The following is a 23791-nucleotide window of genomic DNA, read 5'->3' on the forward strand; positions in this document are numbered from 1 at the left end:
TTTTTTATCATTTTAAAAAGAGATTTAACTTGGTGAATACACAATTAGGAAGAGGAAAGGTGGGTTCAGATCTAGCTTTGTTGATTGCACAACCTCTGTTCTCTCGGCTGTATTACATTGCCTCCTGGATAGAAGTTCCAAATTTAACTCTATTCAAGTAACTTTTGCAAAAGGCTAAGATTTTGTCATTAAAATGTGACTTTATAGGCATGGTAACCATTATTCTATAAAAAATATGATATCTAACTTGCTGCAGAATTTTAGTCCAAATGTTAGATTAGAATGGAATTTATACATCGGCGTTTGGCAATTTCTGGTGACTATGAGGGAATAATGAACTGGGGCTGTCCTAAAATATTCAGGAGGATAGGTTTGTTCATGTCTTTACATGTTTACAGAGCACACAGTTTGGTGCCAGGAAACTTCTACTGCCGTTCCTTTCATACTGACCATAATGTACCAGGACCATTTGATAGGCCCTCACAGATGTGCTATTATTTTTGTAGTCCCCTTTTAAGGCAAAAATGACTGAAACAGAAGATTTTACAGAACCTGTGCTTCTTACCTCATCTGTGTTCTATTCCAGGCTAGGGACCAGGGATCAAATCTAATGTCACTGTGAATTGATCTGCCTGTGAGTATAAGAACTCAGGCTCTCTTCTGTCTTCTCTTTTTGTAGCCCTAGGTAAAGCTGAGCCTTCTTGAGTCATCTACTGGTATCTACACAGACCATTCTCATTCTATTCTGCCTATCACTATGAGATGCAAAATCCTACAGTGTCTTTTCTGCCTTGTTGCCAGCTACTTCCAAAAACAGAAAAACTCCTGGAAGGCAAACTCAGTCCTCTAACTGTGATTCTCTCTACAAGAAAGAACCCTCTCCATCCCTTCCCATTCACCCCATAGTTCTGGTGAACAAACACATGTATCTTGCCAAATTCTAGTAGTAGTTTTAGACACAGATTGGCTTATTTGCCAGAATCCCCTGGGAGAAGAGTCTCAGAGAGGAATTGTCTAGATCTGGTTGGATTGTGAACACATGTTAGGAGGATTTGTTAGTCAATGTGGGAAGACCCAGCCCACTGTGAATAGTACCACTCCCTAGGCAAGAGGAACTGAATTCCCTATGAGTGCTGAAATCAAGCATACAAGCAATCATGTATGCATTCGTTACTCTCTGCTTTGACTGTGGATGTGATGTAACAAGCTCTTTGAAGTTCCTGCCTTGATCTCCCCACAATGATGGACTGCAGTTTGTAATTGTAAGCTGAGGTGAATTCCTTTCTCCCATTCATTGCTGTTGGACAGGGTATTTTACCGTAGCAGGATAAACGAAAGCAAAACAAGTGCCAGCTGAGTGACCAGCCTCACTGAAACAAGGATCCCTGTGTACGTAGGTGGGCTGGTTACCAGGACAGTGACAGCACCCTACATCAAGCGTCTGTGCTTGAGTACACTATTTTGTATCTTTCATGGTCTCAGATTTTGAGCTTTCTCCCTTAAGACTAAAGTACTTGCAAAGCTGAAGTGAGGATGAGAATTGAACTCATAATCACCTCAGTTTCCCACTTATCAGGGAATCCTTACATTTATAACAACTGTCTTAATATTAACAGTAATGTAAATACACCAATTTTAATAGTCTGTTACTACTTTTATTTACTTACTTATTTTTGTGGTTCATAAATTCAAACCCTGGCCATACATGAGTTAAGTGAGTGCTATGCCACTGAACTATGTCCCAAGACTTTAAAGTGATGATTTTGGCCTGTGAGACTAAAATTCCAAAAATTGCTACCCAGTTCTTATAGTAGACTTGTCTTTTAAGCAGATCTGTTTGTGAAACACAATAATTAACTGTAAGTTTGTAGCTTATCCTCTGAAAGTATTGATAGAATTGTATCATAGCTATTAGACTATGTGTAACTACTGAAATAATACTTACACTGATAGAATTCAAAGTAAAAGTTTTCAGATCCACATGACAGCTAAGAGACTGCATGTGTGTCAAAGGGTCTACTTCATATATTTTTTTTAAAGCTATTTTTACTTGGATCAAGCCATGGGAAGGGAAAATGACTGCTTGGGGATTGAGTGATCTTACGACAAAGTGGCTGTGCCCATATCTTCCTAGCAAAGCAATCATATCAGTATGGTCACATAAGCATGCTTTACTCTAACCCATTTGTAAACTAGACTTATATGTACAAGGGGCCTTTGTCTTACTATCCTGTGTTCTGTTGTGCTCTCTAGCTCTGATGCATGCCTTGGTGTTTGGAAATGTGACTGCCATCATACAGAGAATGTACTCCAGGTGGAGTCTGTATCACACTAGAACCAAGGACCTAAAGGATTTCATCCGTGTGCATCACCTGCCTCAGCAGCTCAAGCAGAGGATGCTTGAGTACTTTCAGACAACCTGGTCAGTCAACAATGGAATAGATTCAAATGAGGTAATGTGCCTTTCTTATTTTGACATTTTCAGGCAGAAATCACACATTGTCAAGTAAAGGGAAGGTGTTCTAATGTAGGCATAAGAGAAGGACAATTTACCAGCCTTTTTATCTCTTTGTCTTTGCCACCATGGACCTATATCCTACCATCCTTTATGCATTAGGACTGATGTTTTTACAATGCCACTCTGTGATGACAGTTTCATAACATTTTATTAGTTTATTCAATCAAATGGATTTATTTTCTTTCTCATTGTGTTTTTTGAAAGTATTCATCCTTAAGACAGTTTAATGTCATAATGTTGGGTGATTACTCAATGTAAACTTGCTACCATGATCCATAAAGTTAAAAAAAGAAACAAGTTATAGGCAAATATGGTTATCTGTAGAATTCAAGAAACAGCCCCAAACAACAACTAGTTCACCAACACATCAACCAACCCAATAACCAAGTAAACAACTATTCTTTTAGTTAATTTATAAAATAATCCAGCTTTATACGTGCTATATTTTTATTTACTGATTTCCCAACCCCTCAAGGAAAAGGGATGGGAGTCCCTTCCTTTTTTTTTTTTAATTTATTTAGCAATACAATTCAGTTCTACATATCAGCCACGGATTCCCTTGTTCTCCCCCCTCCCGTCCCCCTCACCTTCCCCCCCAACCCCCCCCCCATTCCCATCTCCTCCAGGGCAAAGCCTTCCCCACAGTCTGAGGTCAACCTAGTAGACTCAGTCCAGGTAGGTCTAGTCCCCTCCTCCCAGGCCAAGCCAAACAATCCTGCATAGGCCCCAGGTTTCAAACAGCCAACTCATGCAATGAGCACAAGATCTGGTCCCACTGCCTGGATGCCTCCCAAACAGATCAAGCCAATCAACTGTCTCACCCATTCAGAGGGCCTGATCCAGTGGGGACCCCTCAGCCATTGGTTCATAGTTCATGTGTTTCCATTCATTTGGCTATTTGTCCCTGTGCTTTATCCAACCTTGGTCTCAACAATTCTCGCTCATATAAACCCTCCTCATTCTCGCTAATTGGACTCCCAGAGATCCACCCGGGGCCTAGTCATGAATCTCTGCATCCAGATCCCTCAGTAGTTGGATGAGGTTTCTAGCACAACAATTAGGGTGTTTGGCCATCCCATCACCAGAGTAGGTCAGTTCGGGCTGTCTCTCGACCACTGCCAGCAGTCTGTTGTGTGGGTATCTTTGTGGATTTCTGTGGGCCTCTCTAGCACTTTGCTTCTTCCTATTCTCATGTGGTCTTCATTTACCATGGTCTCCTATTCCTTGTTCTCCCTCTCTGTTGTTGATCCAGCTGGGATCTCCCGCTCCCCCAAGCTCTCTTTCCCTCAACCCTCGCCTTTCATTACCCCCACTCATGTCCAGGCTGTTCATGTAGATCTCATTCCATTTCTCTGTCATTGGGTGATCCCTGTGTCTTTCTTGGGGTCCTGTTTTCCAGGTAGCCTCCCTGGTGATGTGAGTAGCAGACAAGTCATCCTTGTTTCATGTCTAGTATCCTGCTATGAGTGAGTACATACCATGTTTGTCTTTCTGAGTCTGGGTTACCTCACTCAGGATGATTTTTTCTAGATCCATCCATTTGTCTGCAAACCTCATGATGCCATTGTTTTTCTCTGCTGAGTAGTATTCCATTGTGTATATGTACCACATTTTGTTTATCCATTCTTCAGTTGAAGGGCATCTAGGTTGTTTCCATGTTCTGGCTATTACAAACAATGCTGATATGAACATAACTGAACAAGTGCTCTTATGGTGTGGTTGAGCATTTCTTGGGTATATGCCCAAGAGTGGTATAGCTGGATCTTGGGGGAGATTGATTCCCAATTTTCTAAGAAAGCGCCATATTGATTTCCAAAGTAGTTGTACAAGCTTGCATTCCCACCAGCAGTGGAGGAGAGTTCCCCTAGCTCCACATCCTCTCCAGCATAAGATGTCTTCAGTGTTTTTGATCTTAGCCATTCTGACAGGCGTAAGGTGGTATCTCAGAGTTGTTTTGATTTGCATTTCCCTGATGATTAGGGATGTTGAGCAGTTCCTTAAATGTCTTTCGGCCATTTGAGTTTCCTGTTGAGAATTCTCTGTTTAGTTCTATAGCCCATTTCTTAATTGGACTGTTGGGCATTTTGATGTCTAATTTCTTGAATTCCTTATATATTCTGGATATCAGTCCTCTGTCAGATGTGGGGTTGGTGAAGATCTTTTCCCATTCTGTAGGCTGTCGCTTTGCCTTGTTGACCGTATCCTTTGCTCTACAAAAGCTTCTCAGTTTCAAGAGGTTCCATTGATTGATTGTTTCTCTCAGAGTCTGTGCTACTGGTGTTCTATTTAGGAAGTAGTCTCCTATGCCAATGCGTTCAAGACTACTTCCTACTTTCTCTTTTAGCAGGTTCAGAGTAGCTGGATTTATGTTGAGGTCCTTGATCCACTTGGACTTAAGTTTTGTGCACGGTGATAGATATGGATCTATTTGCAGCCTTCTACATGTTGATATCCAGTTTTGCCAGCACCATTTGTTGAAGATGCTTTCTTTTTTCCATTGTGCACTTTTGGCTTCTTTGTCAAAAATTATATGTTCATAGGTGTGCGGATTAATGTCAGGGTCTTCAATTCGATTCCATTGGTCCACATGTCGGTTTTTATGCCAGTACCAAGCTGTTTTTATTACTGTAGCTCTATAGTAGAGCTTGAAGTCAGGGATCGTGATGCCTCCAGAAGTTGTGTTATTGTACAGGATTCCTTTGGCTATCCTGGGTTTTTTGTTTTTCCATATGAAGTTGAGTATTATTTTTTCCAGGTCTGTGAAGAATTGTGTTGGTATTTTGATGGGGATTGCATTGAATCTGTAGATTGCTTTTGGTAAGATTGCCATTTTTACTATGTTAGTCCTGGCTATCCATGAGCATGGGAGATCTTTCCATTTTCTGACATCTTCTTCAATTTCTTTTTTCAGGGACTTAAAGTTCTTGTCATATAGGTCCTTCACTTGCTTGGTTAGTGTTACCCCAAGGTATTTTATGTCATTTGTGGCTATAGTAAAGGGTGATGTATCTCTGATTTCCTTCTCCGCTTCTTTGTCCATTGTATATAGGAGGGCTACTGATTTTTTTGAGTTGATCTTGTATCCTGCTATGTTGCTGAAGGTGTTTATAAGCTGTATCAGTTCCTTGGTGGAATCTTTGGGGTCGCTCAAGTATACTATCATGTCATCTGCAAATAGGGAAAGCTTGACTTCTTCCTTTCCAATTTGTATCCCCTTAATCTCCTTATGTTGTCTTATTGCTCTGGCTAGAACTTCAAGTACTATATTGAATAAGTATGGGGAGAGTGGACAGCCTTGCCTCGTTCCTGATTTTAGTGGAATTGCTTTGAGTTTCTCTCCATTTAATTTGATGTTGGCTGTTGGCTTGCTGTAAATTGCCTTTATTATGTTTAGGTATGTTCCCTGTATTCCTGATCTCTCCAAGACCTTTATCATGAAGGGGTGTTGGATTTTGTCAAATGCCTTTTCTGCATCCAGTGAGATGATCATATGGTTTTTTTCTTTGAGTTTGTTTATATGGTGTATTACATTGACGGACTTTCATATGTTGAACCACCCTTGCATCCCTGGAATGAATCCTACTTGATCATGGTGGATAATTGTTTTGATGTGTTCTTGGAGTCTGTTTGCCAGTATTTTATTGAGTATTTTTGCATCAATGTTCATGAGGGAGATCGGTCTGTAGTTCTCTTTCTTTGTTGTATCCTTGTTTGGTTTAGGAATTAGGGTAATTGTAGCCTCGTAGAAGGAGTTTGGTAATGTTCCTTCTGTTTCTATTGTGTGGAACAATTTAGAGAGTATTGGTATTAACTCTTCTTTGAAGATCTGGTAGAATTCTGCGCTGAAACCATCTGGTCCTGGGCTTTTTTTGGTTGGGAGACTTTTAATGACTGTTTCTATTTCGTTAGGGGTTATTGGACTATTTAAATAGTTTATCTGGTCTTGATTTAACTTAGGTATGTGGTACCTATCCAGAAAATTATCCATTTCTTTTAGGTTTTCCAGTTTTGTCGAATAGAGGTTTTTGAAGTATGACCTGATGATTCTCTGGATTTCCTCAATGTCTGTTGTTATGTCCCCCTTTTCATTTCTGATTTTGTTGATTTGGATGCTCTCTCTCTGTCTTTTGGTTAGTTTGGCTAAGGGCTTGTCTATCTTGTTGATTTTCTCAAAGAACCAACTCTTTGTTTCATTGATTTTTTGTATTGTTCTCTTTGTTTCTATTTTATTGATTTCAGCTCTCACTTTGATAATTTCCTGGCGTCTATTTTTCCTGGGAGACTGTGCTTCTTCTTGTTCTAGAGCTTTCAGGTATGCTGTTAAGTCTCTAGTGTGAGATTTCTCCAACTTATTTATGTGGGCATTTAGTGCTATGAATTTCCCTCTTAGTACTGCTTTCATAGTGTCCCATAAATTTGGATATGTGGTGTCTTCATTTTCATTGATCTCTAGGAAGTCTTTAATTTCTTTCTTTATTTCTTCCTTAACCCATTGGTGATTCAGTTGGGTATTATTCAGTTTCCATGAGATTGCAGGTTTTCTGTAGTTTTTGTTGTTGTTGAAATCCAACTTTAGACCATGGTGGTTTGATAGAACACAGGAGGTTATTCCAATTGTTTTGTATCTGTTTAGATTTGTTTTGTGGCCAAGTATGTGGTCAATTTTAGAGAAGGTTCCATGGGGTGCTGAGAAGAAGGTATATTCTTTTTTGTTAGGATGGAATGTTCTGTAGATATCGATTAAGTCCATTTGAGTCATGACATCAGTTAAGTCCTTTATTTCTCTGTTAAGTTTCAATTTGGGAGATCTGTCCAGTGGTGAAAGTGGGGTGTTGAGGTCTCCCACTATTAATGTGTGGGGTTTTATATGTGATTTAAGCTTTAGTAATGTTTCTTTTACATATGTGGGTGCCCTTGTGTTTGGGGCATAAATATTCAGAATTGAGACTTCATCTTGGTGGATCTTTCCTGTGATGAGTATGTAATGCCCTGCTTGATCTCTTTTGATTGATTTTAGTTTGAAGTCTATTTTGCTGGATATCAGGATGACTACACCCGCTTGTTTCTTAAGACCGTTTGATTGGAAAGTCTTTTCCCAGCCTTTTATTTTTAGGTAGTGTCTATCTTTGAATTTGAGATGTGTTTCTTGTATGCTGCAGAAAGATGGGTCTTGCTTTCGTATCCATTCTGTAAGCCTGTGTCTTTTTATAGGTGAATTAAGTCCATTGATATTGAGGGAAATTAATGACCAGTGATTGTTCATCCCTGTTATTTTTTGGTGGTGATGTGTGTTTACTTCTATACGTTGGGGTTTACTGCTGTGGCTTTATCTGTTGCCTGTGTTTTCGAGGGTGTATCTGACTTCCTTAGGTTGGAATTTTCCTTCTAGTGCTTTCTGTAGGGCTGGGTTTGTGGATAAGTATTGTTTAAATCTGGCTTTGTCATGGAATGTCTTGTTCACTCCATCTATGGTGATTGAAAGTTTTGCTGGGTATATTAGTCTAGGTTGACATCCATGGTCTCTTAGTGTCTGCATTACATCTGTCCAGGTTCTTCTGGCTTTCAAAGTCTCCATTGAGAAATCGGGTGTTATTCTGATGGATTTGCCTTTATATGTCACTTGGCCTTTTTCCTTTGCTGCTCTTAATATTCTTTCTTTATTCTGTACGTTTAGTTGTTTAACTATTATGTGGCAAGGGGACTTTTTTGGGGGGTCTAGTCTGTTTGGTGTTCTATAAGCTTCTTGTATCTTCATAGGCATTTCCTTCTTTAAGTTGGGAAAGTTTTCTTCTATGATCTTGTTGAATATATTTTCTGTGCCCTTGAGTTGGTATTCTTCTCCTTCTTCAACCCCTATTATTCTTAGGTTTGGTCTTTTCATGGTGTCCCAAATTTCTTGGACATTTTGGTTCATGACTTTGTTGGCTTTAGTGTTTTCTTTGACTGATGAATGTATTTCTTCTACTGTATCTTCAACGCTAGAGATCCTCTCTTCCATCTCTTGCATTCTGTTGATTATACTTGCATCTGAAGTTCCCAATCGTTTTCTCAGATTTTCTATTTCCAGCATTCCCTCTGTTTGTGTCTTCTTCATTTTTTCTATTTCCCTTTTCAGGTCTTGGACTGTTTCCTTCATTTGTTTCATTGATTTTTCTTGATTTTCTCTCAGTATTTTATTGTTTTCTTCCAGGACTTTATTGATTTCTTCTAATTTGTTTGCCCTTTCCTCTAGTTGTTTACAGCGTTCTTCCCATTTTTTTGTCTTTTCCTCTACACAAGCCTCTAGCTTCTTCATGATGTCATTCATAAGGCTGTTTTCTTCTGCTTCTTCCAATTTCTGATGTTCAGGTCTAGGTGTTGGAGGAGGGCTAGGGCCTGGTGATGCTGTATTGCTATTCATTTTGTTGCATATGTTTCTGCCTTGACGTCTGCCCATCTCCTTGTGGTTCGTTCTTGGCCTTATCCGCACACTTGGTTCAGACAGACCAGTGTTCCAAAAGGGAAGTCAGTGTTCCAAAAGGGAAGTCCGGAGCAAGATGGGAGCTGGGGGCCGGCCTCTAAGTCTCAGGAAGAGGCTTGGGGCTCAGGCGGATGGGCGTGGGGGCAGGGCGTGGAGACTGCAGGGTCTGCCAGGGGTCTTGGAGAAGGGGATCCTTCCCGGTGGGGCTAGCAGGGAACCTGCCCGGTGGCCAGAACCTGGGGCCGAGTTGGGCAAGTCTTCCCTGGAGTGGCTGGTGCCCAGGGATGGGGTCTGGGGCAAGGACGGGCACTCACCAGTGTTGTAAAAGGGAAGTCCGGAGCAAGATGGGCGGGAGTCCCTTCCTGATGGTTCCTTTTTGGGCCCCACTAAACCCTCTGCTTCCATGCCACATGTAGTTCACGATCCTCTCTTTCCCCCTCCTAGTCCTCCCTTAAGATCCCCTCTTCCTCTATGATGGTCCCCTTTCTACTTTCATAGCTACTCCCATACACACACATACACATACAATGGAATTTTAGTCAGCCATGAAAAAAAGTTACGTCATTTTCAGGGCACAAATGGATAGAACTAGAGATTAATATATTTAATGACGTAAACTAAACACTGAAAGGCAAATACCACATTTTCTCTCATATTTGAAACTTAGTAACAAGTATTTTAAGATTTGATCTCTGTATATGATGATGACACATTGAGAAAGGACAGTGGGTCCAAGTCCCTGTATCTGTCTGCAATAGGACTCTTGACAGAAGTGTCACAAGCCTTCCTACCAGGATACTTTAGAATTTTTAAAAATTTCTCCAGGTTTATTATCAATAATAACAATTTTTTATTTTTATTATTATTTATAATATTATTATCAGATTTATTATTTATTATTCAATGATACATAATTAAGGTCATTGTCACTATATAGCCCTGGAGATTGTACAGAGGAATCTCAAAGAATACATCAACCTCCTCTTACATAGTGCAGTTGACCCAAGTACGAAGAGTGCCATTGGTGTCTTGCAAAGTCATTGACTAGCCCCAACTTACTTCTTTCTCCCTTCCTCTCCCCAACAGCTTTTGAAAGACTTTCCAGATGAGCTGCGCTCTGACATCACAATGCATCTAAACAAGGAGATCTTACAGCTGTCCCTGTTTGAATGTGCCAGCCGGGGCTGCCTTAGATCTCTGTCTCTCCACATCAAAACATCATTCTGTGCTCCAGGAGAGTATCTGCTGCGCCAGGGAGATGCTCTCCAGGCCATCTACTTTGTGTGCTCAGGCTCCATGGAGGTTCTTAAAGACAGCATGGTATTGGCTATTCTAGGTAGGTTTGGGCTGAAAACTCTCTGAAATAAAATGAGGAATACAAAGTAGGGAAGAGGCGATACTAGTAGGAGTTGGCAAATTACAGACACATGTATGGACTCCTTATTGTGTTCAATTGACTTAAGTGTTATATATACACCATATCACGATTTTTATATAAACCAAGTTCAGGCAGTATAAATTTCATCTTCATTTAACAAGTGAGTAAATGTCCCCTTAGTTAACTGCACCCAGATTCCATATGTAGTAAAGTCTTTCTGATTTCTAATCATGATGCATACAGCCTCCTATGAAATAGCAGCTCATTTTGTGTGGAGAATTTCTGTATTTTGTGGAGAGCCAGTCCCAAGAACATTAGAATTTTTATCTGTGCCCAAAATAGCCCAAAAAAATGATTTAACTTTGAGAACAAATTTCATCACTGCCATTAACCTAATACTGCTAGGGTGGCACAAGCTCCTATTAGTTCCTCAAAGAAAACTCATAACTGTGAAAACTCTGTGCCATGATGTTGACTTCAAATACTAGACATAATTGTTTTTCATTGAAATATAAAAGGCAGCTGGCAGAAAATGCTATGTGAGCTAATCTGGAAAAAAATCATCTCTCAACTTTGTGAGTTTCTTTTTGAATTCACTCTCATTTGTTTATTCAGCCAACCCTTACTGAGGATGGCAGTGAACTGGACAGTGGTCTGAGCACTAAGAATGTGGATTATAGAAATTGCTAGAAGTTTTACCCTTATTGGGTTTAAATTCAAGAGAAGGACAAGATGGAAAATTTGCCCAGGGATGTGGGGAGGTTGAGCATCAGATGAATCCCAGGTACCTTTTAAACTGTGATGTAATACATCAATGTCTAAAATCATGTCAGTAAATGGTTAACACAGCACTTTTTGTTCTAATTTTCTAAGAAACTGATTTGTGAACAATGTCTTACAAAGTACTTTGGCACAGGAGACATTTAAACCTTCACAGAATGTAGACACAGATATAGATGCATGTTCTGATTCTGTATGGTAGGCCACTGCCCCTTCTTTATCTAAAGAATACATATCATTTTATGTCAGCTCTGTCAGTCTGCTACTGAGGTGGTGAGCTTCCACACAGATTATATTTTAGAAGAGAGAAGTGATAATTCTTGAGTCCAAAATATAAACCAGTGCTTTAGGTCCATTATCAAGTCCTTAAATCTTGTCAGATCTGAAAGTGTTTTCCAAATTCATCTCCTGAAACCCAGTCCTTGGCAAGATGGAATTAGGACGTGGGAACCTAGAACATGATTAGTTCCTTCCAAAGTGGAAGCCTCAGAGAAGCACTTGGCTTTTTCTGCCTCGATATCACAATAAGTCAGTACGTAAGAAAGAGAAAGTTGGCCTTTATTATACACTGAACCTTCCAAAGCCTTCACCTTGGACTTTTAAGCTCCAGAACCATCAGAAATAAATCATACCTTAGCTGCATTGTGCTATAGCATAGCTAAAAGACTATGACATTGTGACTGCATCAACTAAAAGGGACTAGCTGGTGACTGAGTGCTGTCAGAACCTTGTGACTACAGCTTTCACTGCTTCCTGTGAACTTCAGTTTCACTAACAGCAGAAAGGTGGGGCTTGTCCTTCAAGATTTGGCTCAGTTTTTATTAGCCTTCTGTGATGTTCTCCTCTATGTAAGTGCAGACGATGATAAAACAGTTCCTCCATCTTCTTTTTATTATCTCTTTTTTGTTAAAATTTTTTTTTCACTTTACATACCAACCCCAGTTCCCCCTCCTTTCCCTTCTCTGGATCCCACTTCCCCCCAATCCCAACCCCATCCACTCCTCAAAGAGGGTACGGCCTCCCTTGGGTAGTCAACAAAGTCTGGCATACCAAGTTGAGGCAGGACGTAGCCCCTGCTCCCTGCATCAAGACTGAGCAAAGTATTCCACCATAGGGAATGGGCTCCAAAAAGCCAGCTTATGCACCTGGGATAAGTCCAGTCCCACTGCCAGGGGCCCTATAAACAGATCAAGCCACATCACTGTCACCCACATCCACAGCTGGGGAACCTACGTGGGACTCTCCCTCTTCTTGACTTGCAAAGTGGAAGAACAGTCATTCTATCATTTTGTAATTCTGGCTTAGAATTGACAATGATTTCTAATTTGCTTCCAAAACATTGTTTAAATCAGATTTCCCCATGGATTTCCCTAGTGCCACTGAAATTTTTATAGCCTGCTGATTTTCCTATTGACACAGCCTACTTTTGAGAGCATCTGGCCATTTTTTCAGATATGACATACATGCAAGCAGATATAACACACCATTTAAAAATAGTCAGGCTTTTCTTTCAATTCTTGTCCATTTTTAAATTTGGTGACTAGCAACAGTTTTAGGAATGAAAAATGAAGGTATCATCCATGACATTAGAGCAAAAAGGTGCAAATTTAATGGCTTCTATGTCACTGCTATAGCTTATAAAACATGATCCAATAGTAATAATTCTTATAACTAAAAATTACTTGTTGCTGAAAGATTTACTCCATTGCTCTTTTGCTCCATGCTCCAAATTTCTCCATAAATTGTGATTTTATGATGATATTTCACTGCTCTGCCCCCACCACATATATACCAAAGCTGGTGTAAGTTCAGCTTGTCCCAGGATCATTCTAAACTCTGGTATGATGCCACAGACAAGTGAAGATCCAAGGTTAACATGTCAATGGAATGTTGTAACTTTCTTCATCTTAATATTATTTCATGCAGCTCATTCAACCTACACTGCACTATCCTACGGCACATACAGCTTCATCTTGGTCTCTAGTTACTTAACAAGAGTTCATTCTACCACTGAAATGAATTAGCAGTCTTGTGAGAAGAAGTGTTTATATAAGAGCTAAAGCAACACCATCTTCCAATTGGCACACGAAAGCATTTCCAGATCTGATGCCTGGAGAGACTTGTCCCAGGAATTTCTCATGAAGTCAGAAAATAGCAATGAGTGATAAGGATAAGCAGTGTCTTGGCAGATTATATTTATCTTCCTCTATGTAATTAATATCCCTTTTTGTTACTGTTGTTGATCCTCAAAGACCAGCTCTGAAAAGATGGAGACTACCCATAACCCACAGCGAGCAGAGAAATAACTCTTTTCTTTCGGAAATAAGGATACTAAGACCTGGAGTAGTTAAGACAATAATTTAGGAATCTCAAAATAAAAGCAGGGAGGAATCCACAGAGCTGTTACTGAGGCAAGGAAGCCTAGCCAGAGCTCAGTGTGAGACTCAACCCATTGTCTATGCTCCATGAACACTCACCAAGTCAAAAACAAAACTGGAATTCTTTCCAAAGTGCCAAATTTAGCTAAGTGTTTGCAGTATTCTTCTGCTTATAGTCATACCACAGCAACCATAAATATGAAAGTATAGTAGCCTTAACATTCCTCCAAATGTCCCTGGCATAATAGAATCTTCTACATGACACCGTCCTGATAATCATCCTCAAATAGACAAATGTAAAGTCACTGTACTGATTACTCCATCTGTGATTGTATCTTATGTCCATATTCAACTTTACATTGTTAAGCAACTGTGTAGATTTTTAACAAAACATACAGAAAACATAATTTCAGATTTAGCAATATTAGTGACAACAATAAGTCAGACTTGAATTTTTCCAGACGTGACCAGAAACTAAAAATATAGACTATAATATGTTTTGTTTTCTTCTGCCAAAGTAGACTTAATTTCAAAGTTTAAATCTAATATTAATTTGAAATTAATATTTGATAGAATTTGATAATTTACCTTCAATTTTTTATTTCATACACATTCTGAATATATCAAGCATATGTGATTAATTTCATGTTTCCCTTTGCTAATAAATAGAATGGGCTTTTATGAGTTTCTTGTCAGGAATTTTGTTTCAAAAATGCTGAATACAATAAAATATAAACATTTAGAAATTAGATGGAAGAGCTGTGGCCACCACTGCCACCACCAGAACCCAAGCCATAGCCAGAGCACTGCCAGGTGAGGAACATGACTTAGAATTTTGTCTATTACAAATAATGTGGTGGCAGCTGCCAGTGCCCACAGGGCCTCAGAGCCGCTCTGAGGAACCTGAAAGATCCACGGAGGCTTCAATGAACAACTAAAAGAAGGCAGGTATTATGGGAAGATGCTTTTTAAAAGTGATTTCATGGAATTGGGGGGCGGGGGGAAGATGGCATAATGGAGCAGCAATCACAGCAGAGAGAAGCCGAACTAGAGACGTGGAGTCGGAGGCAGGTATGGGCATGTGGCAGAGGTGGAATAAGACCACGTCACTGAGTAATATCGGTCCTTGGGCCACCCGGAGGCGCAGGCTACCACTAGGCTTTCCTTGGCCTTTCGTCACACACCATGCCAGTGCTGCTGCTCCATCTGCAGACCTGACCCACAGCATGGAGCCTCTCTGCTGCAACTGCAACCCCTAGCGTGGCTCTCCTTGCTGCGGGGAGGAGAGCTTGAGGCCACTGTCCAAGGACTACAAGCACGATAGCTACGCCTATCGTGGCCAGCACCAAGGGTAGGGTGGAATACAATGTTCTGGAACTCGAGCAGATCCTGCCAGCAGACTCACTGCCCAGCCACAAGATCGCCCTGACTCTGAGCTCATTTTCTGGATTAAGTTTACTCAAAAGACTTCCGTGGTCCACACTGCCGCCAGAGTCCAAGTTGATGTCTATGATCCCTGATGCTGCTGGGGACCAGGTAGAAACCATGTGAAAGTTCATGATCTGTGCTGCCACCGCCTGCTATGGGCAGCTTCTTTTGCAGCAGTATCAATGACTGCAGACTCATAACTGAAAATGAGAGACACTGAAGGCTTCTGTGACAACCCTCCCCCGCACCCCCCAAAAAAAGAAACAGTCCAGACAGGAAGCTATTGAAGACAGTCCTTAAAAACTGTTATAAAGATGCTGATGTGTAGCTCATCACAGTTGATGGCTTCTGGCAGGAGGTAGGGGCAGGGGTAGGGAGGTTGTACTCAATTTTCTTTAAGAGACTGACCACTGGGAGTTTGACCATGCTCCAAAGAGTATGTGGGCAACACAAATTGGACTTGGTGGGTTTTTTGGTTCTGGGTTTTTTGGAGGGAGAAGGCACAAGGGTGGGAGGGTAGATCTGGGGGGAATGGGAATCAAGTGTGATTGGGGTGCACTGTACGAAATTCCCAAATAATTAATTAAAATATTATATTGAGGAAAATTACAAATTAAATAATGGAATATGGACGTGGGGCAATTTACTTGATAACATTCCCTTTTTAAAAAGAGATTTATTTATTTATGTATCTTATGTATATGAGTGCTCTGTCTGCATAGCATTCAGATCCCATTATAGTTGGTTGTGAGCCACCATGTGGTTGCTGCATGTGGTTGCTGGGAATTGAACTCAGGACCTCTGGAAGAGCAGCCAATGATCATAACTGCTGAGCCATCTCTCCAGCCCACTTGATAATATTCCCGTGGCATGGCCTCCTTAGTATTGAGGACTGTGCAGTTGTTGGCCTCAGTTGCTTACAAGATAGCAAAAAGACCATTTAGATAATCATAGTTAATCCCTGGGAACAGTGTTCTTTGTGGAGACTCACTAGAAACCCAGGTTAACACCAGTGCCTAATGTTCTCTGTGAAATACTCCTGCTCCTCCAGCCTTCAGCCCAAGTTTGAATTAAAGGTCTATTCATGTCTTTTGTGTGGCTTCTGTGTGACTTTGTGGCTGTGTCCAAAGTACAGCAGAAGTTAAATTCAGTAATTTCTTGACCTTGGAGTCTGTTTCTTCTTTCTGGTACTTTCAAATCTTAAAATCACTTAAAAGATTTAAAAGATGAAATTGTCCAATATTAGCTCATCAACAAACAAGGAAGTTAGCTCCCAGAAGCCAGCTGAATTATTGTAGACAGCAATATTGCTTGCTCCTAGATATCAAGGGGAATTGGAGTACATTGGTCCCATGAGTAGTCATCATTTGAGACCCTAGTTTTTGGTCTGTTGACTTCCTGTCTAAGCGGAGAAAGACATTCTTTCACTATCACAAAACATGACAACTGAGAGGCATGCTCTGATGTTACATATGCAAACCATGGCCCGAATGTTCAACCCCTACCCCTGACTCAGAAGAGGGATGGGGATTTTCTCCTTCCAGTTCACCCCCTGTCCATCTTAGAGACATGATCACAAGTAAATGAAAAACCTTAGTCTGTTGAATATTACACTTCTGTTACTACCAAAAGTTCTAGAATCTAGACAATAGGTTTCCTGATGCACTGACCTGAGAAGCTCAGAGCCATTTTTCCACCTAGGAAAATTAGTAATTACTACCCCCTGAATGGTTAAAGTGACTGACAAATTGACTGGTCCAAAGTCATTTTCCAAATTCTACCAGAGAGCTGCTTAGAACCCACAGATGATCTAGGATGCCTAAATCATCCACCCACGTCCTCTAGACCAGAGTTCATAACCAGTGACAGTTTTAGCCACACAGGACATTTGGCAACGTTTGAAGGTGTTAACATCTTGCGTACCACAGCAAAAAAGCAATGGAGCCCCAACTCTCAGTACTGCTGAAATTGAGTATCTTTGCTCACAATGATCTTCTCTTTCTTGTACAATTGAGAGAAATGGAGTCTGTAAGGCAAATGAAGGGACTGGGCCCCAGTTGTTCTGCCTCTTTTCAAAACGACATGGTTCTTTTTCTTTTCACTCTTCCTAGGGAAGGGGGATTTAATTGGAGCAAATCTATCAATTAAAGACCAAGTGATCAAGACCAATGCTGACGTGAAGGCTCTGACCTACTGTGATCTTCAGTGTATCATCCTTAAAGGTCTCTTTGAGGTCCTGGGCCTTTACCCTGAGTACGCACACAAATTCGTAGAAGACATCCAACACGACCTCACATACAACCTTCGAGAAGGTCATGAGAGTGATGTAAGTCCCCTTTCTAATTAGCACGTGGCACTGGGGATCAGATATAATAGAGACAAATGTCATAGCCTCCTTGTAAAGGGCTCTACAGGTAAGGTATTCAGCCCCCGGCTAATTGATGGATTCACTAGAACCTGCAATCCTTGCTAACATGCAAGGAAAGGACTATTTGTAGGCAGTTTCTTGCTTGCTCATCTTCATGTACTCATGTCTAATTGCAGTTTCAGTGATACACAGTACTTATCTGGAAATAAGTAACGCCTCCAGCATTTGAAGATTTCAGGAGAAAGTATGTGGGTCAGAGTTTGCTGCATGTTCAGCCCTTCAACTGCTACACAGGAAATTGCAAGAAACTAATCTTTTTGTTAAAATGGTACCCCAAACAATCTATTTCAGAGTGTCCAAATTTTCATAAATGGATTCAAGCCAAAGACTGTCACACTTAAAGCATGATGAACATTTTGTGCAATTATATATTTGCTTTATGTTTCAGTTTATACAAACAGCTTTCCTGTCAAAATATGTACTATACTGTGCCTTGTGTTTAAGCTGATCGTGAGCATGACTTCATTAGATGTGTCAGTGATAATGACTTAATAGGAATGATTGTTGAAAGGCAAGCCAGAACATGCAGCTCATTGTGTAACAGTCAGTGTCTTGTCTCAGATATTTGCAGCACTCAGAGCTTTAAGAAACTGTAGTTATGACTAATCCACAATATGCAGATATTTTGGGTAATCATTAGCATTTTCTCTTTTGAAAAATACATTAAAAATGGGTATTGTATATTCTTTCCTCTAGGTTTGGGGTATAAGTGATGTTAGATAAATACATGCTATCCCACCTCTCCACTGGTAATAGAAAATGAGGGTCAATATTTATTGGCTACCTATTACTCTAATCAATCTTCCTATATAAAGCATTTTATTAATTAAAACACCCTTTAAGGTAAGTGTCAATTCATTTCTGTAGCAGAACAGACAGATTCAGAGTGGCTGTGGTCATGCAGACTTGCAGGTGGCGAGGTCAGTACGTGAGAACAAAACCCAGGTTTAAAGTCTACTGTTGAGTAACAAAAGTCCTGCCTTTTCCTGAAATAACTCCCATGCATCTCATGCAATAGACTGAATCTTAAAATTCAAGGTGCAGTTTGTGTTCTCCATGACAGTATAAAAATCACAGTTTTAAGAAATATAATACAATGTTTTGAAATGTGCATACATTATTAAATACATAAATCATGCTAATTAATATATGTTACTTACATTCATATTCATTCATGATGACAACATTCAAAATGCTCTCAGCAGTAGTCAAGTGGACAATATGTCATTGTTAATGATAGTCACCATGCTGAAATAGAGATGAAATTTTGTGTCCTTGGACCAATATCTCCTACCTCCCTCAAGTAACTGCCATCCTATTCTCAGCTTCTATGATTCCAGCTTTCTCCAGATTCCACATAAAGGTGAAATCATACAGGATCACATGAGGCTTATTTCACTAAGCATAGCCCCCTCCCAAGTTCATGAATGTTGTAAATGATAGAACTTCCGTCTCCATCGAGAGTGAATAGTATTCCAGAGTGCATAAATACTGTGTTTTCTTTATTCGTCTGTTCATTCATAGACATTCAAGTTGATCCATATCTTGAATATTGGGAAGAATGTGGCAATGAGCATGAACACACATGTATCTCTGACACATACTGGTCTCAGCACATTTGCATACATAACCAGTAGTAGAATTGTTGGATCAGTGGTAGCTATACTTCAGTGTCTGCTGTGTGTTCCCACCCATAGTATGTGAGGAGTCCCTCTTCTCATCTCCACCAATAGTCATGTCTCAGCTCTGTGACAGCAGTCATCCCAGCTGCTGTGTGATAGATAATAGCTCGTGGCAGTTTTATTTTGCATTTCCATGATTAGGAATAATGCCCAACTCTTTTTGAATATCTTCTTTGAAAGAATGTCTATACTGCTCTTTTGTCCATTTTTAATCAGTCTATTTGTCTTCTTGCCATTGGTTTCTCTGAGTTCCCCACATATTTTGAATATCAACCTCTATCAGATGTATAGTTAGCTGGCATTCTGCAGTTTTTTCCTACTCCATTGGTTGTTTCCCTTGCTGTGAACTTTTAAATTTGACATAATTTAATCAGTCTTTCCTTACTGGTGATTCTGTGTGTTAGAGTCACATTCAAAAGAAAAGTCATTGGCCAGATCAATGTCAAGAAGGTCTTACATTTAAGTCTCTTATTTGAGTTGATTTTTAAATATAATGTAACATTAGGGTCTAATTTCATCCAACGTATTATTGCTTCTCCTTTTCCTCTCCTCTCCTCCCTTCTCTCCTCTCCTTCCTTCCTCACTATCGTTCACTCCTTTTTAAACAGTGTCATAGTTTTGTTTAAAGATGTGTGTCACCTATGAAAGCTTCTCCACATCATTTTCCTCTCCGTGGGATAAGGCTTCTTCTTCTGATGGAACATTAGCAGGTCACCTCTGTCATGTTCACAATCATCTTGGACTTGTGAGACTGGCTCTTTCGGTTTGTCCTTATTCTGAAGTGTTTCCCTCCCTCTTGAAGTGATTTCTCTGGACTCTGCTAATACCTCAATGTGTTTCAAGTCTTTTTCTCTTGGTCCAACTTGGCTTCAAATTCCAGGTCCTCGGGCCAATGTGACTATGAAATTCATGTTCTGCAACCCAGCCTCCTCACAGACATCCTTGCATTTAAGGTTCTTGGGGTACTGTGCCCTGCATATGCCAGTCAGATGTTGGCTAATACTCAGACCCTGGCAATGATGAAGCCACCCCCACCCTGGGGAATATACGCCCCAAATCCTGCACAGGATGGTTCCTCTGATCTTTATCCTAACTCTTTGCCCTGTGAAACTGCCCCTTTCTAGTTGGCTATTTCATCTAGCAAAGCAACAGTGGACAGTCCCCTTCGCCCACCCTGAAAAACACCCATCTCAACATGGTGCTCAGGGTGGTGTTGTTTCCCTTTTCCCAGCGTTCACAGTCACTGAAATCTTTACTCCATGTATTGCATCAGTGCATTATGTCCAACTTTATAGTTCCTTTTGACCACAGTATTTTTCGGTGAAGGCTATATCATTGTGGCTGGAACCCTAAAGCATTGCTTCTTTGTAAGGAGTGTCTCTAGTACAGAACGGGAGCCTTAGGAGACACACTGGGAAAGAAGGATGAATGCAACGGTGGAAACCATACTGCTGCTCTGGGCCTAGGCAGGTAGCTGTTCCTCCCTGAGCTAATGTCACCAAGTACTTAGGACAGGACAGACGGCTACTTGGTGACAGGGACCCAGTGACTGAGGTGAAAATACAACAAAGAGATAGCCTTTATAAAGCATAGCCAATAGTGTTTTGAGAGGGCTTAAAAGAAATATAAGCACTGAACACTAAATAAAATTAAGCTAAGCTAGCCTGCATATTGATTTAAAAAATGTGAGGATACATATGAACTGAAGCTTTCCTTTGAGATTTTTATTGTTCTGGATTACTTGACTCTCAAAATGCTTATTTACACACACACACACACACACACACACACACACACACACACACACACACACAACAACAACAACAACAACAACAATACACACACACACCACATATATATCTCCAAAATTTTGGGATACAGTTCCGTGGCTGGATAAGTTTGGACCTGTCTTCTGTGTAATCCATAACCCCGTGAAAAGCCTTCCTACTGCTCCAGTGTTTATTGACTTTCAGGAAAAGCTACATCCTGACACCAGTCTGTGCTTAAAGAGTCCTGTTGCTCCATCTACTATGCTGCTCTGCTGTCAACAAGTTTGAACTCAAATACCATTCCTTAATTCTCCCCCCCCACACAGAACTAACCAATCACAGGGGTTTCTGGTAGAGCAATGGTTCTGTAACAGACATGGAAACAGCATAAATGTAACTACCTAAAGTCACTTATTCTGAAAAATTGAGTGGCTACTTGTATAAAGTAACTCATAAACTATCAGATGTCCACAGGGTCTCATCACATAGTGGGTGAAACTGTCTAACTATAAACAATAAAAACAAAATAATGAAAACAAGACTGACATCAGCCCATTTGGAAATAAAGCAGAAGCAGGAAGGAGCTGTCTGCAGTTGGTGGAGCTGTGGCACACTGGGATGTGGCTCCTGCAGCTCCATTGAACTGCAGAGCTTTAGAAGGACATCTTACCTCATTCTCACAGGAAAGTTAAAGTATATAAAATGTTTCTTAGCTTTGTTGAAAATCTACCTATTTCTATTTTGACCTTATGCTAATTATATATCTTATGTTATTGGCATATTTTCCGTACTGGCCCCGTTTGTAGCTCCTGGTGGCCTACAGTGATTGGCTAATTCAGTCATTTCTGTCTATGCAGATTACTTGCTTCACCATTTGTTATGGTAAGCTTTATAAATTGATTTTAACACAAATTCATCTGTTTTTGAGAAATCTAGTTTTCCTTCACATAAAGAGATTTGAACTTGAGATAAACAAACAAAATGATTGGAGAGCATCCAAAATAATTGTTTTCAAAAATGAAGAAGGCTAAACCTCAGACGTTCACGTAACCACACATAAATATTATATTGCTGTGCACGGTGGATGCTGATTGGCTATTGATGGCGTGGTGGCTGTGCAGTGATAAATGCCAACAATGGGGTAAATTCTTCAATCCTACCACACTGGGCGGTTTCTAACGATGACTAGAACCTATTAACATTATAAATGTGTTCGTCATCTCGTCTCTTCTTTAATTTCCACTCACAATATATTATCTGAGGAGCATAAAATGCTAAGCTACCTCTTTCTGTCTCCCTGCTTCTTTAGTTAAAAAGGGAAGAGGTCCTGAGATTTAGTGTCTTCCAGTCTTCACTGTGATGTCCTTTGACCTGCTATTTACAGGAAACACAAGCAGTAACCCCAACAGTCTGAGAGAGACTCTGGATTGAAAGCAAGGGTGTGTGTGAGAAACACTCACCCTCAGCATCTTCTAATGGCACTTGGGTGGTTCCTGCTGCCAACTCACAGTGGCTTAAAATCTGACGATTCATCACAATGCCTAAGTCCTCCCACTGTTCTGAACATAAGCACCATCGTTTTGTAATGCGCTTGCAAAACTGAATACACCAGAGTTCTGTTTTACTTTTGCCCAGAGTAATTGTACACTCCTGCAATCCCAGCTACTCTTGAGACTGAGGCAGGAGGATTGGAAGTTTAAGGCCAACCTGAGCAAATATGAAAGAGCCTGAATCAAAAATAAAAGACTTTGGGGATTAGGGGGGCAGGGATATAGCTTAGCAGTAAACTATTCACCTAGCATTGTAAAGCACAAGTTTCATTTCCCAGTACTGAACACACACACACACACACACACATACACACACACACACACACACACACACACACACACACACACAAGTTTCAGCATAGTCTCATGTATTGAATGGAGAGTCATGATGCTACATGCAATACTATTTTTAAAATGACAAAAAGTAAGCAAATGTAAGCAATATATGTAATATATATGTTTTCTGAAAACATATATATTAAATGTAACTATTTCTTTTACAAAATAAGAAAGAGTATCACAGGGCTCTTGGCTCTATGCTTTTGTCTCTTTGGGACTCTGCTCCATATATCAAACTGCTGAGGACAGGCTTTTAGGACTCAGTATGTTTAAAGCACACTATCTTCCTCTACAAACTTGCCCTGTTCTTTCTTCTCCCCTTTCCTCACCAAACCCAATGCCACACTCAAACTCATTTCATGGTCTTGCTTGTTTTTGTCTGTGTGAACTCTCCCTTAGTGTCTGATACTTGTTTCGGGGCTTTCACCCATGTATGCATGTGTGAAGGTCAGAGGTCAATGCCAGGTGTCTCCCTCCCTCAATCTCCACCTTATTTGTTTGTTTGTTTGTTTGAGACAGAGTCACTTAGTGAACTCAAAGCTTACTCTTTCAGCCATTGCCCCACCATGCAGGAGTTACGGACACACATGATGTTAAAACGGCAGCACATGCCATGTTGCAAGGCTCCCTCCACTGGAGTCATCATTGCTTCCAAGATTGACCCATGCTCTTACAAATAGCCGTTTCTCCCTCACTACCACAGCTACCTAAAACATCCATTGTGTGAATATGCAAACATTTAGTACCACATAATACATAGATGATATTGCTTCAATAAGTTGAGCTTATAAATATTTTCTTCTAAGGCTAATTTAATCTATATCTTATTTTTAAAAAATGATTCTACAACATGAAGACATAAAGATATTTGATTTTATTTCCTTCTGTTATTTTAATGTTTGTTTGCCTTTTTACCTTTCTTTAAGCTATCCAGAATTGTTTTGTTAATGGTATGAGGTAAGACTCTTACTTATTTTTTCCGTATACTTAATGAATTTTCTCAGCATCATAATTGAATGAGGCCTCACTTTCCATACTTACCTCTATGCCATGCCTATTACATGCTAGTTGTTCATATAAG

General features: G+C 40.2%; 1 protein-coding gene across 1 annotated transcript in view; it reads left to right on the forward strand.

Moving 5' to 3' along the window:
* The window catches only part of Kcnh8 (potassium voltage-gated channel subfamily H member 8), a 383313-nt gene that overhangs the window by 299830 nt on the left and 59692 nt on the right, over positions 1–23791 (forward strand). The window contains exons 9-11 of the mRNA XM_052745629.1: positions 2254–2453; positions 10065–10314; positions 17054–17268. Of these exons, the coding sequence (XP_052601589.1) occupies positions 2254–2453; positions 10065–10314; positions 17054–17268 (665 nt within the window). The remainder of the gene's footprint in view (positions 1–2253; positions 2454–10064; positions 10315–17053; positions 17269–23791) is intronic.

The sequence above is a fragment of the Peromyscus californicus genome, unplaced genomic scaffold, assembly GCF_007827085.1.
Source record: "Peromyscus californicus insignis strain IS unplaced genomic scaffold, ASM782708v3 Scaffold_19__1_contigs__length_69161282, whole genome shotgun sequence".
Taxonomy (NCBI): Eukaryota; Metazoa; Chordata; class Mammalia; order Rodentia; family Cricetidae; genus Peromyscus; species Peromyscus californicus.